The following is a 22,848-nucleotide window of genomic DNA, read 5'->3' as shown; positions in this document are numbered from 1 at the left end:
CACAATCGTGCCTTCAAGTTCAAGTTATACTCCTGCTAATAAAAACCAAAAGGGCAACAGCATTTAATAGACCTTCTTGCCATCCCTGATTCAGCAAAGCACTAAGAGCACGACATCAATCTCTGCGTCCTTCTGCAGGATTACATACATGCTCTAGCCTAGCCCATGCTTTACATGCCTTGCTGAATTGGGTCAAAAGCACGGGAGGGCTGGGGGGTGGTGGTATGGGGAAGAAACATGCCACCAAGGCACAGGATACTGCTGACGGAGCAGGGCTGCACTCTCCAATCCACAGAGCTGCAAATCCAGCATTTACTGGAAAGTGCACGTGGAAGTTGCTGCTCACAAGCTCTGCTGTACCCAAGACTTCTGAGTTTCCCCTTGCGATACACGCAGCTGTAGGAGGGCAGATGGAAACCCCAGTGACTCATCTCACGCTCAAGAGCTTGTTATTTAGTCAATGTTTCCACTTTTTGGTCAGATCTTTGTCTTAGAGATCAAGACCAAACATAGGCTTTTTGTAGAAATATGATTAATTAATATGCCATTTAACGGGCTTGGTTTTAACCACCACAAGCATTTAGGTGACTGAAAAAAGCCAACAGTTTGTGAGCATATAAATATTTATTTACAAATTCAATACAGGAGTCTAGAATACTATAACACAAGGGGAGAGAAACAGGAGAAGAAAAGAGGAGTGAAAACAGGAGCGGGGGAAAAGGTCCCTGTACATTTTTTGTTTTTTTCTCTTTTTACTTTTTTCTTTTACAGGGCAGTCTCTCCAGGAGCCATGCTCTACAGCTCCTGCTGGAGGCCCTTGAGAATGTGGAAACTGGAAAACCTACGAATATGGTAGGTACATGTCACTACTTACTTATATGTTAAGTGTGGATCACAGTTCACTTCCAGCATCAGCTGGGAGCCTGCCCCACTGATGCTCTCAGCTTCAGTATCGTTGGTAGTATGATTCATGTGAGAGATAGCAAACATAAGGAGCGTATGTTGAATGTGAAATAACTACATAGCGATAACTTGCAAGAAAAATCCTGTGGAAACTATTTATTTTATCAGAGAAAAAACAAGTAAGTTGATTAGGTGAACTTAGAACTTTTTTCCTGTCAATTCAAGTCCAAAATACCTGCTTGCCAGCAGGGATTAAAGAAAAAGAACAATAAAAATGACTTTGTCATTTCACACACCATTTTAAAATCTCACTTTCTTGAGGAGGTTAAACCATGTTTTAAGCAGTGTGTGTAAGTCATGGGAGAGAGAGTTTTTTTTTTTAACGTTAAAACAACAAAAAAAAAATCACCCAGATTCTTCCCTTACTACAAAAATAAGAAATTCTAAGAATGAAGCAAATACCTTAAAGTGCTACTGGGTAAGCTTTAAAAATGCAAGATAACAAGAACCACGTTAGAAACATGGAGTAGAAATGCAAAATACTGTAAGTAAGAACTAATTTTGCACCAAGGGGCTTTTTTTTTTGTTTTGGTAAAAAATATAGACTTTTAAAATATTTTTTATATATATATATATAGCTGAGTATTTTACAAAACAAAAGCAAGACACCAAGGGACAAAGGCAGCCAAAATATGTACAACAACTTTACTTAAAAAAAAAAATAAATTATTTATTGTAACGTGGATAGACTTTCTTGAGTCTTACCATTAAAGACACACAGATATAGCAAAGGAAGCAAGGGTAGGAAAGGGAAGAGAGAGGAATGAAATGAGTATTGATAAATAGCGCAAGCTCAAAGACAGTAAGACAGTTAGCAACCCACAATGAACTTCATGAGCTGAAGTAACATAGAACCCCCCCTAGATTCATAAATAGCAAACTCCTGTCACTCCTGGCCGGACTAACTCAGAGAAGGAGTTGCCAAAATAGAGGAAGAGAATTCTCGTGGGTGGAAGGGAGGTGAAAAAACTACCGCTACAGATTTGACCTAATTGAAACTGAAGGATATCTCTTTTCCAGTCTCAAATTCTTCAGACAAAAGGAAGAAATCATTGCTTGTCTCATCACCAACTTCAGTGGAATTTGGGAATTTATAGAGAGACTTTTAAAAATTTTTTAATTAGCTCTTCACTTAGCCTAACTTTTTTTGTTATCAAATAATATTGTATGCTGGCATACTTTGACCCTGGTGGCCTACAGTCTGCTTCAGGGAGGCCAACTGTTTCTGTTCCTTATTTTAGCCTTTCTATTGGAGTTTATTCAACACTGTTGAGGAATGTCATTAAGCCAGGCACAAACTTGGGCATCTCAGTGTAAGCGACTGAAGGTAATGTTAAAATTCACTTTAATGATTTCATAATTATCCAAATTATTTCAGGCAGCTCACTCGGAGTAAAAACAGGAGAAGGGAAGTCAAAGTCACACACCTTTCTTTTCATAACTTACTACAGAATTTTTCTTTTAAAATTATGCTATAAAACAGAACTGCTGGCAAGTGTTGAATGAATCTGGGCTCCCCAGTCCTTCCTTTCCTTGAGTGACTTTCAGGAGTTATGCTGTTTAAAATAATGTCTTAAAACATGAAATATCAGCCTCTAAAGAGCATTCTAAGCTGTCAGCAGAAAGAAATATCCTCCTTTTCCCTCCCTTCCTCCACATCAAATATGCTGGAGATGATCCTCAGCTGGTGTAAACATACTAATTACTGTGGATGTCAAATGGTCTTTACACCAGCTGAAGATTTCCCTCCTTCTCCCTCACCTCATCTTAAAAAAACAGCTCACACTTGAGCTGTTCTGTGCAGCTCAAGGCCGAGAGATGCAGTTGGTCAGGGCTGAAGGTTCAGCAGTTCCCTCACCCCTGTGTGTGACAACCCACCAAACCCTCACCTTCTCCGAGGAAGCTCTAGCTTGTGTAACACCCTACGTGCCTGCTGTCGTCTAGGAGGGTGTGAGATATAACAGAGCATGACCCACCTCTCAAATAACAGATTATTAGAGGATAAAAAAGGGATCAGAGCTCAATACAGAGTAGTGAAGGATGTGCATAAATACCAAAGTGCCACTCACTGTTCTCTGACTGTTACAAATTCAGGAAATGTAATAGGGGTTTGTTTGTTTTTCCTGGAGCACACTTGGTGTCATGGGGAGCTGTGTCTTTTTCTAAGGATTTACGTAACTACTTCTGAAAAGCCCACATTTTCCTAACGACACTGAGGCACTTAGCCAATTAGCTTTCCACACACATACTGCAGAAAGTAAATTTTGTAGCTTGGGACCAGGTCCCTCCCAACTCAAGATCTTCTATGATTCTCTGATTTATTGAACACCACAGTTCACAAATGGATGCCCCAGTCACCCAGGACAAATCTCCTGGTATTTAAAAACAGTGCTGAATGAACTGCAATAACTACTGCCACAACATCCCAAAATTATGAGAACAATCCATTCAATGCTGAATAACTGCTGCTTTTCTATTTTTTTTTTTTTTTAAATAACAATCCTTAGCATTGCTGTATTTTTCCATTAGTCCTTGAGAACTTGACGGGTCAGATCTGTATCCATGCATTTTTATCAGACTAGGGCACAATTCAATATTCCAGAGCAGACTAAAACCAAACACTAAACTGAAAATGAGGAGAACTGCTACAATGCAAGAGGTGCATAACTAAACAGGAAACAGTAAATACCACTGCTTACATTAATAGTTACATTTTCTTCTCACTTTTAATAAAGAAAATGTGGAAGATACCATCTATAATCCAACGTGTGTAACAACCTCAGCACTTTTGAACTATGATACAATAGAAAAGAACCGCTTTCTCAGCGGTGCTTTTGTATTACGTTTTCTGGAGGACTGTATAGTTAAACACACATCAGAAAAAACAACTTACCTCTTTTTCATCTCTAATAACTGGTTATTGAGTACTGATCTCTCCTCTTCCAGCTAAAACACAAGTACAAAAAGACTGCAGTTAATACACAAAGGGTTGTTCCCTTGGTATAATGTATCAGAGCATTGTTATCGTCACAGATGTGGGAGAGGCTACAGAGCCTAAAAACCCCCTCAAAGTAATCAATGTTTTACTAGGACAACACATGGACACAAACACAAATAGTTCAGTGACTAAGAATATTAGTTAGTGAGAGGCTATTACTGTTTTAGATAGTATTTTCACATTCTGTGCACACAAGAAGTGTGAGGCTAGTACTGCCTGATACGGTATTTCTGGGCCCCGTGCACACCAGAGCCATAAGCCTTCGGGTGCCTGGCTATTAAGTTTAGCCCAGTATCAGGGAATTTCTGGACTAGCTGTTGTTCTGACCTGGATAACTGTACTACTGATCCGTATTTGTTACTTTACCGTTATTCAGAGATAAATTATTGATCCCTAAAGCTGTCAGTCTGGTATTTGTTACCATAGCCTGAACCCGTAGCTCGGGGGGGTGGGGGGTGTCACCTTTTTAAGCCCTTACAACTAGTAAGGCCTTCAATTGAAAATATTGTTGCTGCAGGTTCTTGGGGTCCAAACTGAAAGGCACGTGTAGGTTTAGGAAAAGCAAAACAAAACCACTGACCACAACTTGTGCAACAAAATTGTACAGGTCCACCACAGAAACACTGGGGTAACTGAACTTCTGATAAGGTTAAGAAATTTAGTATTTTTCAGGCCAATTAATTATTTTTTATCCTCTCCTCCTTTCTTCTTACTCAATGGCCAAACTCAGCAACTACTGCCCTGTAGAACTGCTTACAGTAGTAACTACCTGTGCCTTGACTTGAATGCTGTCTCTGTTTAGATTTCACAAGCTTTCAGGTTTCATCTTTAAGGTTAGCAAGACATACATTACTAACGGAAACCTCAGAGCCCCAGCAACAACAGCAGACAGTCTCCTACTGACTAAACACCTCCAGCACTTTGCAGACACTCAGGTTTGGCACAGACGGAGTATAAAGCAAGTTCCACTGAGCAGGAAGGTCATCTGCCCACCTCCAATTCTCAGCTAACCGCAGCTCACCTAGATAAATTGCCTCCTCTGTATTTTCGGACAATTTACCTTCTCCTTTCATGTATGGCAGAGCTGTTAAGCCTTCCAGGTTTAAGATTAACTGGTATAATTTTGCTGGTGCTTAATTAGACAACTTTATTGATATGAAAAATAGATACTGGAAGGGTATAGAGAGGCTTACATTAAGTCTTAAAGCAAATCAGACTGTCTCTTTCAAGGGAAGTGACCACTGTAAGACTACAGAGCAGCCACAGTACTATGGGGCTATGACCAAATTTTTCCTGCAGGCAAATCAAACCCAGCAATTTCCCCAGCAGCACGAAGTATACCCCCTGCTTTTGAGAACTTCTGTCTGCTTCCTACATGGAGGCAGCCTGTATGAACTCCTTACACCTGCACTGACCGGCGACAAAAAAAGAAGGAAAAAAGAATACAAAAATTCAGAGAAATGTTTCACTTGTAAATCCCAATGAGCTGCATGCTATTCAGCCACCTCTCCAGAACCACCTTCTGGCATCTGTTTTATACAGCCCCTCTCCTCCCTCAGGCTCACGTTGCAATTTTTTGTGCTTCATACTTTCCCAGCTGTTTTTTTGGACCACTTTTCCTCTACCAGCACTAACATTCCTCTACGGTCACACCATGCAGAATTAACCTGGCCATGTTCCACAACCAAATCGCTTCGTTTCACCCTAGGCTAGCTTAACTTCCTGGCATTCCTGCTCTTGGCTGCCACTTGCAATTAGAAAAACCTCATACTGACAGTACTCACCCTTTGCTCCCCAGAAGCCATCTCCACCACGCTCCATGATGCTCTCCCCCTGACCTCAAACACATCCCACCTTTTTATTGGTTACTTTTAGGAAAAGATTGTGGTGCCTGTTTAACTTGGAAAAATCCTTCAACATTTGTGGAATCCTCCAAGACTGTGAGCACAAACCTTGCAACTCTCCTCCCTTTCAGTTCCCCAGCTGGCTGTGGAGAGACAACTGATCTTTGTACAGACCATGACAGAAGAGGATTTAAGAGAGAAAAGCAAGGGACACGATGCAGGGGGGTTGTGCAGCTTCTAAACCCTGTTGCAGCCACACTGAGTCATGGATCAAGGCTTGAGCAGCTTCCTGGTAGAAGGGGAGAAAGGACACCCCTTCTCTCATCAGTATTTCTCCAGCAACAACAAGGCTCACTCTCTCATTAGCCTCAGAGCAGACTTCTCACATACCTTTAATAAAAGATGGACCAGCTGAGCTAGTAGATATTTCTACACTTTGTCCAACAAAGTTAAAATGCCTGGGCAGGTCTGAGGCTCACAAAATGCCAGAACAAATAATTTGAAGCCAGAAAATTTCCCCAAGCTCAGTATGTATCTGAATGTGAATCTTTAATTAATTACAAACAGCTAATTATTTATGGATCGATACAGAAAAGCACCCCTCAGCATCTTTAGTATAAGACACTTTAACCTTTAGATGTCAGGATAAATCATTCATGAAACAGTATTCATTAATTTTGCAAAGTGTGTCTCATGCAGCCACAGATTCACTAACCCAATCGACTAACACACTTGCTAGAATTTATATAGTTACCATAGCGACTGCTCAAAATACTTAAAGCATATGCTGGCTACCTTTCTTACTGTGTTTTAATATGCACATGCACAGAAACTCGCACAGGCTGAAACTCTGCTACCTCCCGTGCTTTCCGCCCCACTGTCCCATTTCTCAGTATCCACTGCATAAAACGCAGCTCCAGGAGCAACGCTGCTCTGTGCTAAACCTCTTCATTGCTACCACGGACACTTTGTCTCTCAAATTTCGTTGAGCAGTTCTTTGTAGAAGCCTTTTTTCTGCTCCCCACGGACAGCCTGAAGCAGGGAGGCCTGAAGCATGCTGCAGCATGGTGCCTAAACACGGGGTCTGTTCGCCCACGTGCCGGGGAAGCAGAGGTGGTGGTGGGATCCCCGGGTCTGGGGCAGGGCTGCCTGTGTGACGGCCCTCAGGGCCTGCTGGCTTTGTTGCCATTCCATTAAGAGAACTCAGCAAGAGGTAGAACGAGGGGACTGCAAACGCAGGTTCTGAAGGAAACACGAAAAAAAGTCCTGCTCCTCAGGCTAGCAGCAGGTTTCCACCAGGACGAAAAGGATGGTTAGTACTTGCCACGCTCCAGATGAGACAGGGAATGCTTTTTAGGATAACATCTGCCTCCGCCCCCAAGTACCCAGGCAATGCGACAGCCCTGGGCAGGGAGACCGCACATTTCACCACAGAGAGCCGAGCCATACTAAACTGAGAAGAGCTGCACTCATTAGTTACGTGACACTGAAGCAAACCTGCATTTTAAATGACACCATTTTGCCAGAACAAAGCTCCCTGGAATACCAAAGGCCTCTGCCAGTTTTTAGGAGGCCATGCAGATCACCAGACCTAAAGACACCACAGCCCAAATATTACACTTAGGAAATGCAACAGATGGCATTCCCACGTTTCCAAGATTCAGATTGCACCTTCCTTGCAGGAGAGGACATGATGGAACACAAATGGCTGAGGAAGGCACACGGACTGTTTCTCCGAGCTCTAGCAGATCTTCCAGATCTTTGATGTCGGAGCCGTGTACTCGGGGGCAGAAAAGGCTGCGGTGCAAGCGAACGGAGAATATTCCGGTTTGCAAAGTGACTGACTAACCCCTGTGCCTCACAGATCACAGCTGTCTATCCTGGCAATGAGAGAAGGATCCCTGCGGACAGCTCCACAGCAGGCAGGATGCAGACAGCGGGATTCCTTCACACGGTCACCTGGACACAAGCGAGGCCACCGACTGAGAGCACAGCGCCCGCTGCCAGCCTGCGCCTCAGGGCTCGAGGGTCCCTTCCCTCGGGGACCGGCTACGTACCACAGGCAGATTTGACCAACGTTGCCGAATCCTTTCAAGTTACAACTCTTTCTGAAAATAACAGGTTACCTCAAAGATTCTGAAATAATTTAAGAAAACATGTGGGAGTGGGGCGCAGAGCTCCTGCTGGCTGTTTAGGATGACAGCCTTCTCTTACCATACCGCTACTCAGATGCAGCATGAGTCAGTGGTTGAGCCCACATGTCTGGGACTCTCGTTAATATCTCCAAAGGCTCTTTAGGATGAAGGAGCTCGGGCATTACTCCTGTCAGCAGCTGAAAGGATTTAGAAACTGGCCAGAGCTGTAGTCACCCATCCTCAGCATTTCCAAAGGTGACTCTGGGGAAAAGTCAGCCGCTTGGCTTGAAATGTCCTTGTTGCAGGACAGGAGAGATCTGTTCCGCTGTCCCTGGGAACAGGCACACCCCTCTCCTGCCCAAGTGCTATCTCAGGAAGGCAACACATAAACCCGTGTCTTTGTGATCTTGCTTTTGGACAAGATCTTCCTTCATGGTGTGGCTGTCACCGGAACTGCTCCGTAAGAACAGAACCCACCATATTTAATCAAATTTATCTTTTGGCAAGTACCAGTGTTACAAGCTGTGTAACTAAACCTGTACTTTTAAGATTCCAACAACGTGTTCAAATGTAACAGTGAAAAATCAAAAATAAAATTTAAAAAAAGTGTTTTTCTCCCCTATAAACTACCATCTGAAAAATATCCTACATTGGTTTGGTTCTAGTCCTCCAATACCCACCACCCGCCTGCAGCACTCTTCACGTACATGCACAGCATGAAGTTTAAGCAAGCATACACGTGCATAGTGCTTTTTAGAGACAGAGTCCAACCAAGTAGTTTTAGATGAAATACATCCTAAATAATTATTTTTTTTTTTCAGTGGGAAGGGAGAGCAGGAATAAGGAGAAGAACTACATAGCTAGATTTCCTTAGTACTGGGTAGATGGATATTTCCACGGTTGTATAATAAAATTACTCCCGACAGAAATAGCAAGTGTCTGTTAATACATTTGGCTAAAGCGTATTTAATTTATGCTTATTCCCCAGCCTCCTAAGTATCCTTCACAGGTTACGTAACCTTCTGTTAGCCTGCAGTTCTAACCTCCCAGTGCAGGTGGCTTCCAAATTTATTTTAAAACCTTCTCAGAGCAACTCATCTTTCAAGCACAAACATGCAGTGCAACGTCACCCAGGCATCAGTGGAAACAGCACATGCAGCGCTTTTACCCCAGATGAAGAAACGTTCCAGCCACTCTACCTTCTGATGACTTGTGACTTCGTCCCTGCTCCTGCCCAGCTCCTCGGCAAGTTTCACGTTCTCCTCTTGCAAAGCTGCAAGCTGCTGGGACTTCTGAGCTGCTGCCAGCTTCAGCGCTTCGCTGTGAGGACAGGGAGTGCATCGTTACCATAGGAACCAGAGAGGCAAGAAAAAACTGTGGGAGAGATTCAGCTCCACAGCTTGGAAAAATACATCTAGGTCACGTGTCTAATGCCATCTGCAATAAAGGTGACAATCTACACCTCAGGCGCACAGTGGCAGGTTTAACCCTGAAAAGCAGCAGCAGCACAAAACCTCTTTTCCTTTAAATGCATCAGATACTCCCAAGAAGCAGAAGGTAAGTTCAGGCTGCCAGTTCTGCAGGCTTCTGATGGCAAGCAAACGCTTGGATTTAGAAATACAGGGCAGGGTTTCACAAGTGCTGGCAAGGTTTATGGCCTGGACTTTTAACAGGAGAAATGTTTTTTTGAAAAAAATAAAGGGGGAGTAAAAATGGAAAAAAGAGTGAAAAAGTGGAAATAAAGGAAAAAAAAAAGGCAAAAAGACAAAAAGGAAAAGGAAAAAAGAAACAAAAATTAAAAAGAAAAAAGCTCATAGCTCCACTTATTTAAATACTCCCTACAAGGTCTGACATCCAAACATACAAGAACGTGCTGGATCACACGAGGCAAAACAGGGAAGTATCTAATCTGCTCCATTATTTTAATAGATACAAAATTGAAAACAAGACAAAACAAAAACTGAATTTAAAAAATGGATTTGTAGGTTTCATTAGCCTATGTTGCTACTAGGATGTGTGGTTTCCTTTAGGTTTATTTTCGACATATTTTTTGAAAAAAATACTTTGCATGCCTGCCTGTAACACAAGTGACTAACACAAGTTTCCATAAGATTTGATGTCTTTCAAAAAATAAAAAAAGATATGCTTCATTTCATTAAACAGTCATTTTTATGGCTGTGTTTTGTTTTCATAAAAAGGACTCTCAGTACTCCTACACGCCAATATTACAGAGTTAAACTCTGACTGGAATATTAAAAATACTTTTCTGACTGTAGGAGGCAGAAGGACCTCTAAGTCAAACTTACTTAAGCACTTTAAGATACAAGGACTCTGTGGTCTATTATTGGGCACATTTAAACAAAAGGAAGTCCGATTTACTTTTGAGTTCAGCATGTAATAAACTAAGGTTTTCCAACCATTTCTTGTCTGGTCTCACCTGGACCAACTCCCAATCCAATCCACCTCGGCCAGGTGAAACAGGCTGGCTCACATCGCTGAATCTCCATTCAAATTATCTTGGTACCAATCTACTCATGGTGCAGGCACACACCTATTTTTAACCATGACTTTGCTGAACTGCGGCACTAAACCAGTTTTCCTCTTTTTGCTTTTGGCATTACAGTGTAGGTTCAGGGCGTCACCAAAAAAGCACAGAAAATACGGGGGTCACTTTGTGTGAAATGCTCCCGTGTTTAGTGCCAAGGAACTGCCTTCTCAAAGGTGTTCTCTCTCCCCACATGACTGCTGATGGAGAAATGCCTTTTTTCAAGCTAATTCCTTACTCTAATTAAACCAAGGCAACACACAAAATAATTATGACAACAAAGATTAATTAAAAAACTAGACAAGCTTCCACCTATCCACAATGTCTCACACCACTGACGATTAGAGACCACATTCAGCATGAGTCTTAAGATTAACCTTAAGAAAAAAAAAAAAATTAAAATACCCACACAGTCATCAGGATCATGAGAACACCTTTCGGTGCTGAAGATTTCAAGCCAGTATCTTCTATAAATAACTTCTGCTTGACAACTTAAGAGTCTAATATATTTTGTCTTTCCACGATACCAGAGCTACTAGCTCCTTGCTGCTCTAACCTTAGAGCAACTAGTCTGGAAAGAATTCTTTTGCTTTGGCAATTCCCACAAGCACTCAGGCAGGTAGGAATTGCTCATGGAACGAAATCCTGCCTTTCTCAAAGGAGGCTGCTGTCTATACAAGCATGCAGATTTTTAAAAGCAAGCAGCCCAAACTGTCAGGCATACAGAAACTTAGCATTAATTCTGTGTGCTGACTTCCTTTATGCCTTGTCTTCACCTCAGAGCAGTGGTTAAGAGCTGTCACAAAATGACTTATGGAACTAACCATAATAATAATTAGTCGAAGCTGTTCTTAGCTCTCAGTCCAGATTTCAGCTCTCGCTCCGTGAGTCAAGAAATCCTTCTTGGAGTGCAGCTGGGAACGGAGCTCTGTGATTTAATGCCTTACATCTCTGGAGCTGGGGGACACACAGCTACTGCAAAGTAGCAATAACTAGGATTTTTATTCACAGTGGCACACCAAAAGCTCTGATATAAAGTAATTTGCCCTGTGGAATCTCATGGTATCAGATGTTTTGCAGTTAATTTGTTTGTGTACAATGTTACACATCATTAGTTTGTAGTACGTAAGAGGCAGTTTCTCACAGGAAGCATCTCAAATGATAAGTGATTAATTCTGGTTTTACATACCATATATAGCATTTCTATTGTACCAGTTAGAAAATAAATGCATAATGGGGCAAGAGGAACAAACCGAATAAAGCCATCAATGAAATAAATAATGACTACATGAATGAATAAAAAATGAATAAATGAATAAAGCCATCAATGAAAAATAAAAGCAGAACCAGATTTTCTATAAAAAAAGATAGTTACAACTCCAAGTGTACTTGTAATGAAATTCAGAGTTTCTTCATAAATAAACCTTTTAAAATAATCTAGTGCCCTCAGGTGGCAGAACTCCATGCTTCCTCCGATGAAGAAATTATTTCAAACAATGCCTGAAGGATTTGCTTCAATACCCTTCAGCAATTTGGGAGCAACATTCTGATCTCAAGTTTTATACATGTCAAACTAATATTTTAATTTTGACCTCATACCTGCTCTATAAGTACTTGGAGAGGTACTGAAAGATGCTTTCTCAAAAATATGTAAGGTGAATGAAACTACAAAGGAATAGTTTAACAGATTTAACATTGAAATACTTACAATTCTTTTGTAAGTTCTTCCACCTTCTTGTTCTCCAGGTTTAGAAGCTCTTTTGATTTATTAAGTTCCTCTTCATTTTTCAGGCTGTTTTGTTTAAGCATATCCAACTTAAAAAGGAAAAAAGCCCCTTGTTACACTAATGAAATGATACAGTTCTTAGGTGCAGCACTTGGAAAAGATATTCAAAATGGAGGCCCGAGCTGAGCTGTTGCATCTTTCATCCTTAAATTAATTCAGTCTGTTTATACTGACAAGCATTTGTCTAACAAAAAACATTATGAGACTTTCTGCATTCAAGTCAAGCACCACAAAGAATTCAAAGCTCACTGAAGAGCAGCTCACACTAATCTCATGTACATACCCCAACATAAAAGGTAAAGCTCCAAAGCACCTCCACTTTAAATGCTATGCAGCTCAAACCACTTTTTTTTTTTCTTCTTTTTAGATTCAATGCTTGTTGCTAAACTCAGCTGTTCCCTTGATTTTTATTCCTCTAAGATAACGGATAAAGAGTTCTGCTTTACCGTACCTGAATTTCTGAGAAACAGGAGGCTGAAAGTTGCGCTTGCAACCATAAGAAATGAATTCCTTTCAGAGATCTTGTGGCATGGAACAAATTGTTGCATGTGGATTTACTGAGCGTGCCTTTACCACGCACACACCGCCAGCTTGCAAACATTTGTTCGCATTCAGCGGCACACTGCATTACATAAGTGATAATCTTCAGGCATTCTCATGGCATTACAGGACCCTGTGGATTATTTTTTTTTTTTTTTTTTTTTCAATCTAGGAAGCAAACCCCTGCCATTATTAACGTCAACGTTTTTAATTCTCGAGTCATCAGATCTCATTGGAAATCATTACTGCCTCGGCACAAGCTGCAGCACTTAGCTTAGCCCAGCTGTTCACTACCCGTTGAGCTGCACAAGATGAGAGAGCCATCAAAAAGAGGCCACAGGTTGCTCAAGATCTGCAGAAAAGATGCCACTTCCACATTAGACTAGATACTCTGGGGCAAAAAAGTGTGAAAACACACAACTGAGGACACACACCCCTTCTCTGAACCCTGAGGTATCGTAGAGCCGTTGGAGGACACAGACCGAACTAGAGGAACTGCTGTACGCATTCCAGCATGAAATTCCCTGGGACTGTCATGCTCACACGTTTGGATAGCACAGAGTTCAGTAGAATTGGCACCCTGTCAGACCACAATTCTGACGAAAGGAAAAGTGGAAAAAAAGAAGGAATGCTAACATATGCATGGCAGGATCGCAGGGAGGATGGACAGAGCAAGGAGTGCGTTATAGGTAAGAAAACGGAGCGATGGCTTTTGTTGATTAGGAGCACTGTTACTCAGAGCTCTGCAGCACTTCATCGGAGCGTGAAGCTGCACCCTGTACTTTCAACCAGGGAATTGAGGCACAGTGTGGTCATGTCCAAGCAATTTGTCTAAAGCTATACAGCACGACTGATTAACCCACATCTCCAGATTCTGCGATCTGCAAAAGCTGCTCTAGCATCCAGAATTCCTATTCCATAATTTTTTTTTGTTGCTGCACCAAGATTGAAGGGACATGACCCCACGTGCTGTACGGTATTTGAAATCACATACAAAACGCAGAACACAGGTCATACGGCTATGTAAAGCACCTAGATTTTCCATCAATATGCACTCATCTAGTAAGTTTTCACAAGCCAGTCAAGACTGAGTATTGTGGTGGGAAAATGACAAGAGTTCACTCCTGCCTAACCTAGTTCTCTGTCATTCAATAATTGCTCCTTACAAACTAGGCAAAACTTTTCATATAAAAGCATTTAAATGTGATTACTTCATTCTGTAGCTTCTCATTTGTCTGTCTAGAGTTCTCCAAACAGGCCAAAGTTTCAATCTTTTCTTTGTGAATGGCATCCTTCTCTTTGGTCACCTTCTCCACAGTCTGGAAAACATCTTCTGCCATTTTGGCAGCCTATATATATATAAAGGGGAGAGGGGAGGGGTGAGGGATAAAAAAAAAAAAAGTGTTACCAAAGGGACCTCTGAAAGCAAAAGATGAACCACAATACTTTATGCACAGCTCCATGGTTTGCCAGCTGCTTTCCAATTAAATAAGGACTTCAACTGGGAACTTATTTGCATTTTGAAGCTGCATAAAGTATAAAAATAAATGGACATGAGAAGATTCAATTCCATGCAGAAATAAGATCATAACCCCATGCTTGTATCACCACTGAGAAAGCCCCCATTTCTTCCTTTTTAATTTGTGGATTTCTAATTACCACCACTGTGATTGCTCTTTGACCTCTAAACCAATTTAGACATAGTAGTTCAATAGGTATTCACTTCCAACAGCCTGCTCTATTTTCAGAAAACATGAAATTTATAGAAAGCTGTTAAAAATTTGGAAAATAATTACAAATTAAATAGGAGATAAAGCCAATTATCACATTATTTCAGTGTTCGTCATTATGCCCTCATAAAAGGAAGTATTTCACAAGAATATTAAAATGCCTAGGTAGGCATAATACATTCCTATAGGATATCTTGATTCCAATTTGTAAGGAATTGTAAGGAATTTGTAAGGAATTGTTCCCCAAGAACCAATCTGTTTAAAACGCGCAGCAATGAAGTGCAGAGAAGAACCCGCTGGGTTAGTGCTCAGTATTAGTATAACCATACTCGATTGTTCAGCTATGGGTTTCAATACCTCAGTTTTTTGCGCTACTGTTTGGGCCTGGAGAATCTCAATTTCTTTTAGTTTCAAAGCCAGTTTGTTCACCTCCTCCTGCAGCATCTGAGTTTTGCCCTGAGACACCAGCAATTTGCCAGAGAGGTCACTATTAGTTTGTTCTAAAAGTGCTACTTCCTTGTGCAGTTTATAATAATCCTTGGAGAATTTCTCCTTCTCTTTTAGTATTTCTTCCTTAATGATGACCAGACTCTTCTGTTCAGCAAGCAGGCTGTCGTTTTCCTGAAGTAACTTTATCCTCTCCTTCTCTGTCACCTCCTGCCTGCGTTGAAGATCATCCAGCCTCTCAGAGACACAACTGTGCGCATCCTGGAGCTCTGCTTTTGATTTAGACAAGGATGCAAAGTCACTCCGCAGTCGCTCCACACTGGAAGCAAGCTGCTCTATCTCTGCACAGAGGGCTTCTTTTTCTTTCATTATTTCCAGCAGTTCACTTTCTGATTTTTCTTTCTCCTGAACTAAAAGTTCTTTCTCAGTCAGAAATACTTTATTTTTCTCTCTCAGCTCTTCCACCTCCTTCTCCAAGAAGCTGAGGTTGCTTTGAACTTCCGTATGCTCCAACAGAAATGATTCCTTCTCCAGCTTCCTAGCTTCCCTTTCTACCATTAAGTCTTCTTTCATAATTGCAATCTCCTCATTTAATTTCTGACACTTATCTTGCAGTTCATCCCTCTCTCTGGCCAGCAGTTCCCTATCGGAGGAACAGCTCTCCAGTGAAGATGACAGAAGCTGCTTGGCATGGGATACAGCAGCCAGTTCGTTTTCTAATGTTCTTTTGGCATCCTGGGCCTCTTTCAGAAGATCTGAAAGGTCACATTTACAGGCCATTAGCTCTTGATTTTCTAGAGTCTTCTTACTTAATTCTTCCTTGAGGGCTTCTATTGAACCTTGGAGCATGGTATTCTCTTGGGCCAGAGCTCTCTTGGCTGAGATGTCCAGTTCACGTTCTTTCTTCATAGCAGAAACCGCATTTGCAAAAGACTTGCTTTCATCAAGAAGCTCTAAGTATTTGTTCTCCAATTCATGCTGCTCTTGGAGAAGAGCTTCATTGTGCTTTTCAAGTTGCAATGACTTAAGAAAAATGGATTCCTTTTCTAAATTCAATTCATTTATTTTCTCAGTAAAGACTCTCTCGGCAAGTACAGCATCTGCTGTGGCCTTAGCAAGCTTTTCAGTAATTGCTTTATTTTCATTTAAGAGTTGCACCCTTTCAGCCAGAAGCTTTTGTTCTGATGCAGAAAGAGCCTCTTTCTCTTGAAGTAACTGAATACGTTCAGAATTGGCTATCTCTCTTGATGCTTTCGTTTCCTCAAGCTGACAAGAGAGACTAGCAAGGGAATCCTTCAGCTCCGTGTTGTCTTCCATCACTTTTTTAAGTTCTTTACGTTCCGTCTCTAGCTCTGTTTGCATCTCTTCTGTTCTCACTTTCAATGCTTGGTTTTCACTAACCGTACTGTCTAAACTCACACGCAGCTCTCCCATGCTCTTCAGGAGTGTCTCCTGCTCGCACTGCAGACTCTGACTTGTCTGCAATAGACTGCTCATTTCATTTTTTAAGGCGATATGTGCATTTTCAAGATCTGAGTGTTTACCTAGGGCTGAATCTCTCTCTGCTGTCAGAGCTGACACTTCTTGCAGGAGGTCTCTTTGGTCTCTTGCCAGGGCCTCACAAGAGCTTTCCAGCTTCTGAATAACATCATCTTTGCCTTTAACAACTGCATCTTTCTCTTCCAAAAGTTTCTTCTGGTAATTCTCCAGTTGTTCCCATTCCTTGATATGTTTCTGACATACCTCGTCCATGGTATCTTTGTCAGCTTGAAGTTCTTTCACCTGTTGGAGCAAAGCTGCCTCCGAAGACTGGAGAGCAGAATTTTCTTGGGTTATCTTCAGAAGGTCTGCCTGTGCTGCCTCTATTTCAGAGAGTAATTTGTTTCTCTCAGAAATTAGTGCTACCTTTTCTGTGCTTTCCTGCTGGCTTTTGGCCTCAGCTTCTTCCTTCTGCTTTAGGATTTTTTTATTTTCTGAATTGAGTTCTTCATTTATTGTCCAAAGTTCTTCTTGCTCTTGTTGTATAAATGAAATCTTTGATTCCAGTTCTAGAAGTTTTGATAACAAGGAATCTCTCTCTAATTTTAAAGTATTCCCCTCCTGTGCCAAAGTCTCTTTTTCTGATATCAAACCCCTCATCTTGTCTGACATTAGTTCAATTTCTTTTCTGGCTGATGCTAACACAGAGCTTAAGGACTAAAGAAATAAAGTTGGGGAGAAGGGAAAACAAAAATGAAGTCAAGCAGATAAATGAGAAACGTGGTTTAAGGACAAACAGAGCAATTGTAATTTAAGTTTTAAAAAAGTGTATACACTGACACACAGTCCCTAAGCGAACTCAACTGTTGACAGTCACCCTGGGTATTTCATTACGAAACACCCACCATCCACAGGAAAACTTTTCAGTGGTTAAATAATAATAATCATAAAAAAATTATCGTGATTTGAAGGTTCCTCCACACAAGATTTCATCTCGGTTTTAAAACTACTCTCAACAAATTTTCTGAATGTAAATTGTTCAGAAAGAAGAGCCACAGAATGATTTCATGCGAATTAAATGATTAAAATGCAGGGAGTTACATTAATACTGAGTTTCAATTCTCAGATTCACCTCCTATAGATGATTCTCCTCATGATTCTGACAAAAATATGTTGTCATAACCCGTTTAATTCAAAACACCACATCAGTGGTGTATTTAGTTAACTTGTGTGCCAATTTATACACTTAATACTTTGCTAAAACGTAAACCAAAGACTACAGCAAATAACTAATGAGGGATGAAATCAAGCAGTGATGTCAAAAAAACAGGAGAAAAACATTACTAAAATCAAGCTACATACTAAATAGTTGCACGTAATATGGGATAATACATTTCAAGTATGAACAAAATTTCAGGTGGATAATCAACTTAAATGATATAGTTCACAACAGATTGTAAAATCCATGCATTTAAAAACCAAGAAAATCACATTAGGCTCCAATTGATTGATCTCCGAACATAAAATGTTAACATCAAAGAACCATATTTCACAGATCCTTGTGTGATCTAGAGCAGACCAGCAGTTAGTCCTGCATGCTTCTTGCCCCTAACCAATATTAATCTACCCTGGAAAAGTTAAAGAAACACTGCAAAAATCTGATTATGCAATGGTGAAGCCAAGTAAAAAGCAGTGATTCACTGAAACAGGAAGATTTAAACTTTAAATTACTTGCAGAGTAACAAAGTATACATACTTTGGCCTGTTCTGCTTGCTTTTTCAGCTCCTCAGCCTGTATTTCCAAGTCATTGTTTTTCTTTTGTGCAATTTTCAGTGCCTCTTCTGCATCCAGCAAGTTCTGCTTAAATCCTTTGATATCTGTGTCATGTTTAGCAATCATCTCAGAAGTTTCTTTTTCATACTTCGCCTGAAGCTCCTTATACTGATTTTGGCTAGTCTCAATTTGCTTTTTCTGGTAGAAGATAAAAACAATTGGAAGACAGTTAAAAGAAGCAGTGGTACAATATTCTGCACATAGTTAGCCAATGCTTTTAAAAGTTGTTTTTACCATGTCCATTAGCTGATCCTGCATACTCTTCAGTTCTGCTTGATGAATCTTGAGAGCTTCTTGCTGACTCTGCTCAGCTTTCTGTGTTGTCTGCTCCACATTTTCCTGAAGCTGAACAGCCTTTTCATTTGCTTTTGTAAGCTCAAGTTGTATTTGCTCCAACTGCCTAGAAAGACCAAATAAAAGAACATTACTTTTTGCTGACAGCACAACAAGCAGAGGTGAAAGCCTCTAAATTATGCCCAAGTTTTACACTCTGGCCAAGCATTTCAAATGAGAGTTTATTATTTCACATATGGAGAACGTTCTGCTAAACTACATATACATGAGTGAGACCGAGCACTTGCTCATGTGCAGAGCAACACAGCTGCCAGTTATTTTGCCCCCAGTCTGGGGTTTTGTAAAGGTAAAGAACAACAGTTCTACGTACTATTTTTATTTGAAACAAAACACATTTTCCCTTGCTAGACAAAAATGTGACCCAAGTCTTTTTTTATATATCCCAATAAACCACACTTATCAGGTAATCAAATAATTATGAAGCCCAATCACAAAACAGTAGATTATTTAAAAGGTTGTTTACTCTGGGCAATGAGAAGCATACAAATTTTGCAATTGCAAATGTTAGATGCTCTTCAAATCACTCTGAGGAGTTTTGATTAATGTAGTTTGATAGAGTAACTTCACTTGTCATATCAATGTGACACTCAGGAGCATCTTGTTCAGATATTTACAAAAAGATAAAGCAAGAAGCCAGAATTGCAGAATTAAAGGATTTACGTGAAAATGTTCTGACAACGATGGAATACCTTTCTTTTAATCGGAGCTCATCATTCATTTTCGTCAGCTGGGCAGAGCTGTCTCCTGAAGACTTCATGATCTCTGCAATATCATTTTCAAGTTTGGCTTTAGCTTCAATCAGTTGCTGTTCTCTCTCTTCTCGCTCTTTCAGTTTCTTCTCCATCACTGAACAAGACAAAGGTTGTTAGTCTAGTCGATTTAAGAGAAAAGGTATGCAAGGCAAGCTAGAAGATAGTAAAGAACTACAAAAAGAGCATTATTGATGCTGCAGAGTTTGGAAATTACCCCTTTAAAATTAAAAATTATGGTTGATTGAACTTTGAACTGTAGCAAAAGGTAAATAACTCTTCAGAAATAGTAAAAAAGCAACTAGTCAAGAAACCTTTCTTTCAGAAGTGATTCACTTAACTTTAGGCCATGAGAAGTGGATACAAATTCTACCGTATCAGAGGGTAATTAAGCAATATAATAAGAGAGGTATGCATACCTTGCAGGTGAGACAACTCACCAGCTATTTAGTAGAGCGGTGGAAGACAAACAGTGCAAGCAACATGAAGCTTCAGTGAAAAAATTACTCAGTCCATGGAAGGCAATACCACCAAGGGCAAGAGCAGCCCTTGGGATGACTCCCACAGTCCCAACAATGCTTTGCAGTGCTCGCTTACAGGGTGCATCATCATTCTTAATTTCTTCATGCATTGCTTTGAAATGGAAATGCACAACTAGAAAGATGCAGCAAGAGTCCCTCCTATGAGACAGGAAGGAGGAGATGACCAGGCTAACGTACGGTCTTTTTGGTGTCCTTAAAAAGAAATCCACTACCTATGGGCAAGGCTTCTGTGAAGTACCTATCTTACGTTTGTGATGCTTCAGTCTGGTCCTCAGGCCTTTGTCTGGTATCTGACGAGCACCACAGCATGCTTTTGTCGCAACATCAAACAAGAATTTAACTACTGATGCGGAATACACTCAGCAGGAAGTCTGCTGCCTTCCCGCGCAATGTATTGCCTTAACATTAGCATCACCTTGCTGGGTCACTACGCAGTGCCACAAAAGCTGTTTTCTGCCCAGAAAAAAGGCTTTCTTTTGAAGGCATCTGCATTTGTGAAAGCATTACATACTACAGTGTGGGGAGCTGAGCAGGAGGCATACAGAAGCAAAAAGCTGATGCATTTTGCAAAACATTCCATTTTATTAACTTCCTTACCAGTTAAACTAGACTTCAGCTGTTCCAGTTCTGAAGACAAGAGTGCAAACTGCTCTTCTTTTTGGTTTAGTTTTTTAATTGTTTCTATGCAAGTAAAATTTTGAAAACAAAGTTAGTAACTATTTAGATGCAGAGAATTCCACCTACTTGCAAGGTATATTACTCTTCAGAAGAGAGGTTGTAAGTAACCCTGTCCTTTCCATAGCTGCTGAAACCGCTGTACTGCCAGGTGTAAATTTGAAAGTGCACGACAAAACCCCTTTATTTTGCCACATTTGTTTTCTGCAGCTTTTTAGTTCTTCGTTTAGTTTAGTAGCAGACATACCTTGCATAGTTTGTTGAACGTTTTCTGCTTCATTAGCCGCACTAGTAAACTTTTCTTTCTGAAAAATGGATAAAAACCTAAGGTAAGGTTTGGCAATAGCAGTGTAATTCAACCACTGAATTTATATTAGGTATTTTTCAACTACAAAATAGAACAGTCTTCATGCCTACCATAAATAGATCTGAAGTTTTTAAATTACAGTTTAGCATAGATACATTCAGCCACTTAAAGCAAGATTTTTCCCTTGCCTTGATTACAAGCAAATCCCTAAACATTCAAAGTAACTTCTCCATCACCAAGAACAGCAGGAGAACTGCAGCCAGAGAATCCAGTGTAGGAGATGTGATTTCTGGGTTTCAGTGCAAGAAGCTACCCACGCTGCTCACAGGCTGCACAGTGGGCATCTGCAACCCTGTGATCAACCTCATACCAGTATTTTCCAGTTTTACCAGCAGGGCGAGATGCTAGACAGTGAAGAAACGGGAGGATATTGAGGAAGATAAGCAAGACTCTTCCACCAACTTAAAATATTTACTATGGCCGTGGAAAGAGATTATGGCAGGGACAGCAAAACCTAAAAGCACATCTTTTTGTTACTAACTCTGATGTAGTTCCTCAGGAAAATCCCACCCAACTACAGAATACTTGCAAATATTTGCAAAATGAGAAATCAGACGACAAATGTCTTCAAAAACCATTTGTAAGGCGTGTACAGCCAGCACGAATTTGTGCAACAGTTACAAGAAAGAGCCACATGTTCCTTAATGAGTAGTCTCACAGTGCTTTTGGTTTAATATTTTATCTGAAATCCATAAATAGATGAGTTCTACTTAGATAAAACACCTGCCAACACAGAACACAGGTGAAATGCTCTTTTCATTCCGAGATAGATCCTGTTAGTCACAAACCCTTGCCATCTTTTCATGAATAAAACAGCTTTGGAAGATGTTGCTCAGAGTTGATCCACAGATTTCAATTACATTCTCACCATGAAAACCAAAATCCAAAGGATAAAGTCAAAATTTTTGAGTATTACTCACCATAACTTGAAGTTCCTTTTCCAAAGAATCTTTAACTTGATTTACTGCACTCAAGTTTTTCTCAAGGTCAAGAAGCTTTTGCTCTTTGCCCTGCAGTTCTTTGGCCAGATTACTAGCCTAACAAAGATGATGAAATGGAGTAAAATAAAATTACAAACATGAATGAAAAAATAGGGAAATTAAAAGGCGAATCTGAAAGAAATAACTGGAATATTAAAATCACTGTAAGATTAAAAAAAATGAAGAAAAAAATGTGTGATGTGTTAGCTGAGTGAAGCTGATTTCCACTGATGACGACATACATCACGGTACTAACTACATCTTGGAATATATCTGAAATCATCGAAATTTAGCTCTCTTGGAATTAATGGTGGAAACATTATTTAATGGCAGATATTTTTGAGTACATTCAAAATTTCAAAACAAAGTTACAGCATCAGTTGAATTAGTAGGTTTAGGCGTTTATTGTTTTAATTTTAACTGATTAATTTAGCATTTATGCTTCAACTGGCTATTCAGACCAATGCACATAGAGGGATATAATTTTTCAATTACATTTATATTTCAATATAATTCTCCGTACCACACCCAGGGGTAGTGCAGAAACCCAGCGTGACCTCAAAAATCGAGTCAAAGGTCTCCAAACCATCTGTGAAGGGTTTATGAAAGCTATTTCCAGTTACCTTCTCACCGCTCTTAGAATTAGAGCTCTAGCTTGTCAGGTCATGCATAGACTGGGGAGGTGGGACAACCCCTACAATGAAATGATATCTTAACACTTCTATTCCTAGCTGCAGTGGTGGAACAACTTTCAAGTACTGAATGCCATGCTGTCAATTTAAAAGACAGATGTCATCCAAACCCAAAAAAAATCTTGGTAAGATACATCACATTGCAGTCTGTGCTCCAAAAATGCTGTGATGCAGCGCCCAACACCACC

General features: G+C 40.4%; 1 protein-coding gene across 12 annotated transcripts in view; it reads right to left on the bottom strand.

Moving 5' to 3' along the window:
• Positions 1 to 22,848, bottom strand: part of CLIP1 (CAP-Gly domain containing linker protein 1) — an 81,437-nt gene that overhangs the window by 5,780 nt on the left and 52,809 nt on the right. For 11 of the 12 annotated variants that reach the window (XR_008745792.1, XM_027787091.2, XM_055795912.1 and 8 more), the window contains 10 exons: positions 21,909 to 22,025; positions 20,869 to 20,926; positions 20,544 to 20,627; positions 19,345 to 19,501; positions 18,536 to 18,701; positions 18,224 to 18,439; positions 14,023 to 14,160; positions 12,194 to 12,300; positions 9,140 to 9,260; positions 3,857 to 3,909 (listed from right to left, as the gene is read on the bottom strand). Coding sequence is in view for 11 of the 12 variants with exons in the window: in XM_027787091.2 (XP_027642892.1) it covers positions 3,857 to 3,909; positions 9,140 to 9,260; positions 12,194 to 12,300; positions 14,023 to 14,160; positions 18,224 to 18,439; positions 18,536 to 18,701; positions 19,345 to 19,501; positions 20,544 to 20,627; positions 20,869 to 20,926; positions 21,909 to 22,025 (1,217 nt within the window). In the remaining variant the exon portion in view is untranslated. The remainder of the gene's footprint in view (positions 1 to 3,856; positions 3,910 to 9,139; positions 9,261 to 12,193; positions 12,301 to 14,022; positions 14,161 to 18,223; positions 18,440 to 18,535; positions 18,702 to 19,344; positions 19,502 to 20,543; positions 20,628 to 20,868; positions 20,927 to 21,908; positions 22,026 to 22,848) is intronic. The other variant, XM_055795913.1, reaches the window with a different exon arrangement.

Source organism: Falco peregrinus, chromosome 2 (genome assembly GCF_023634155.1).
Source record: "Falco peregrinus isolate bFalPer1 chromosome 2, bFalPer1.pri, whole genome shotgun sequence".
Classification (NCBI taxonomy): Eukaryota; Metazoa; Chordata; class Aves; order Falconiformes; family Falconidae; genus Falco; species Falco peregrinus.
Note: the sequence above shows the minus strand (reverse complement) of the source record. Positions and strands in the feature narration are given on the sequence as shown.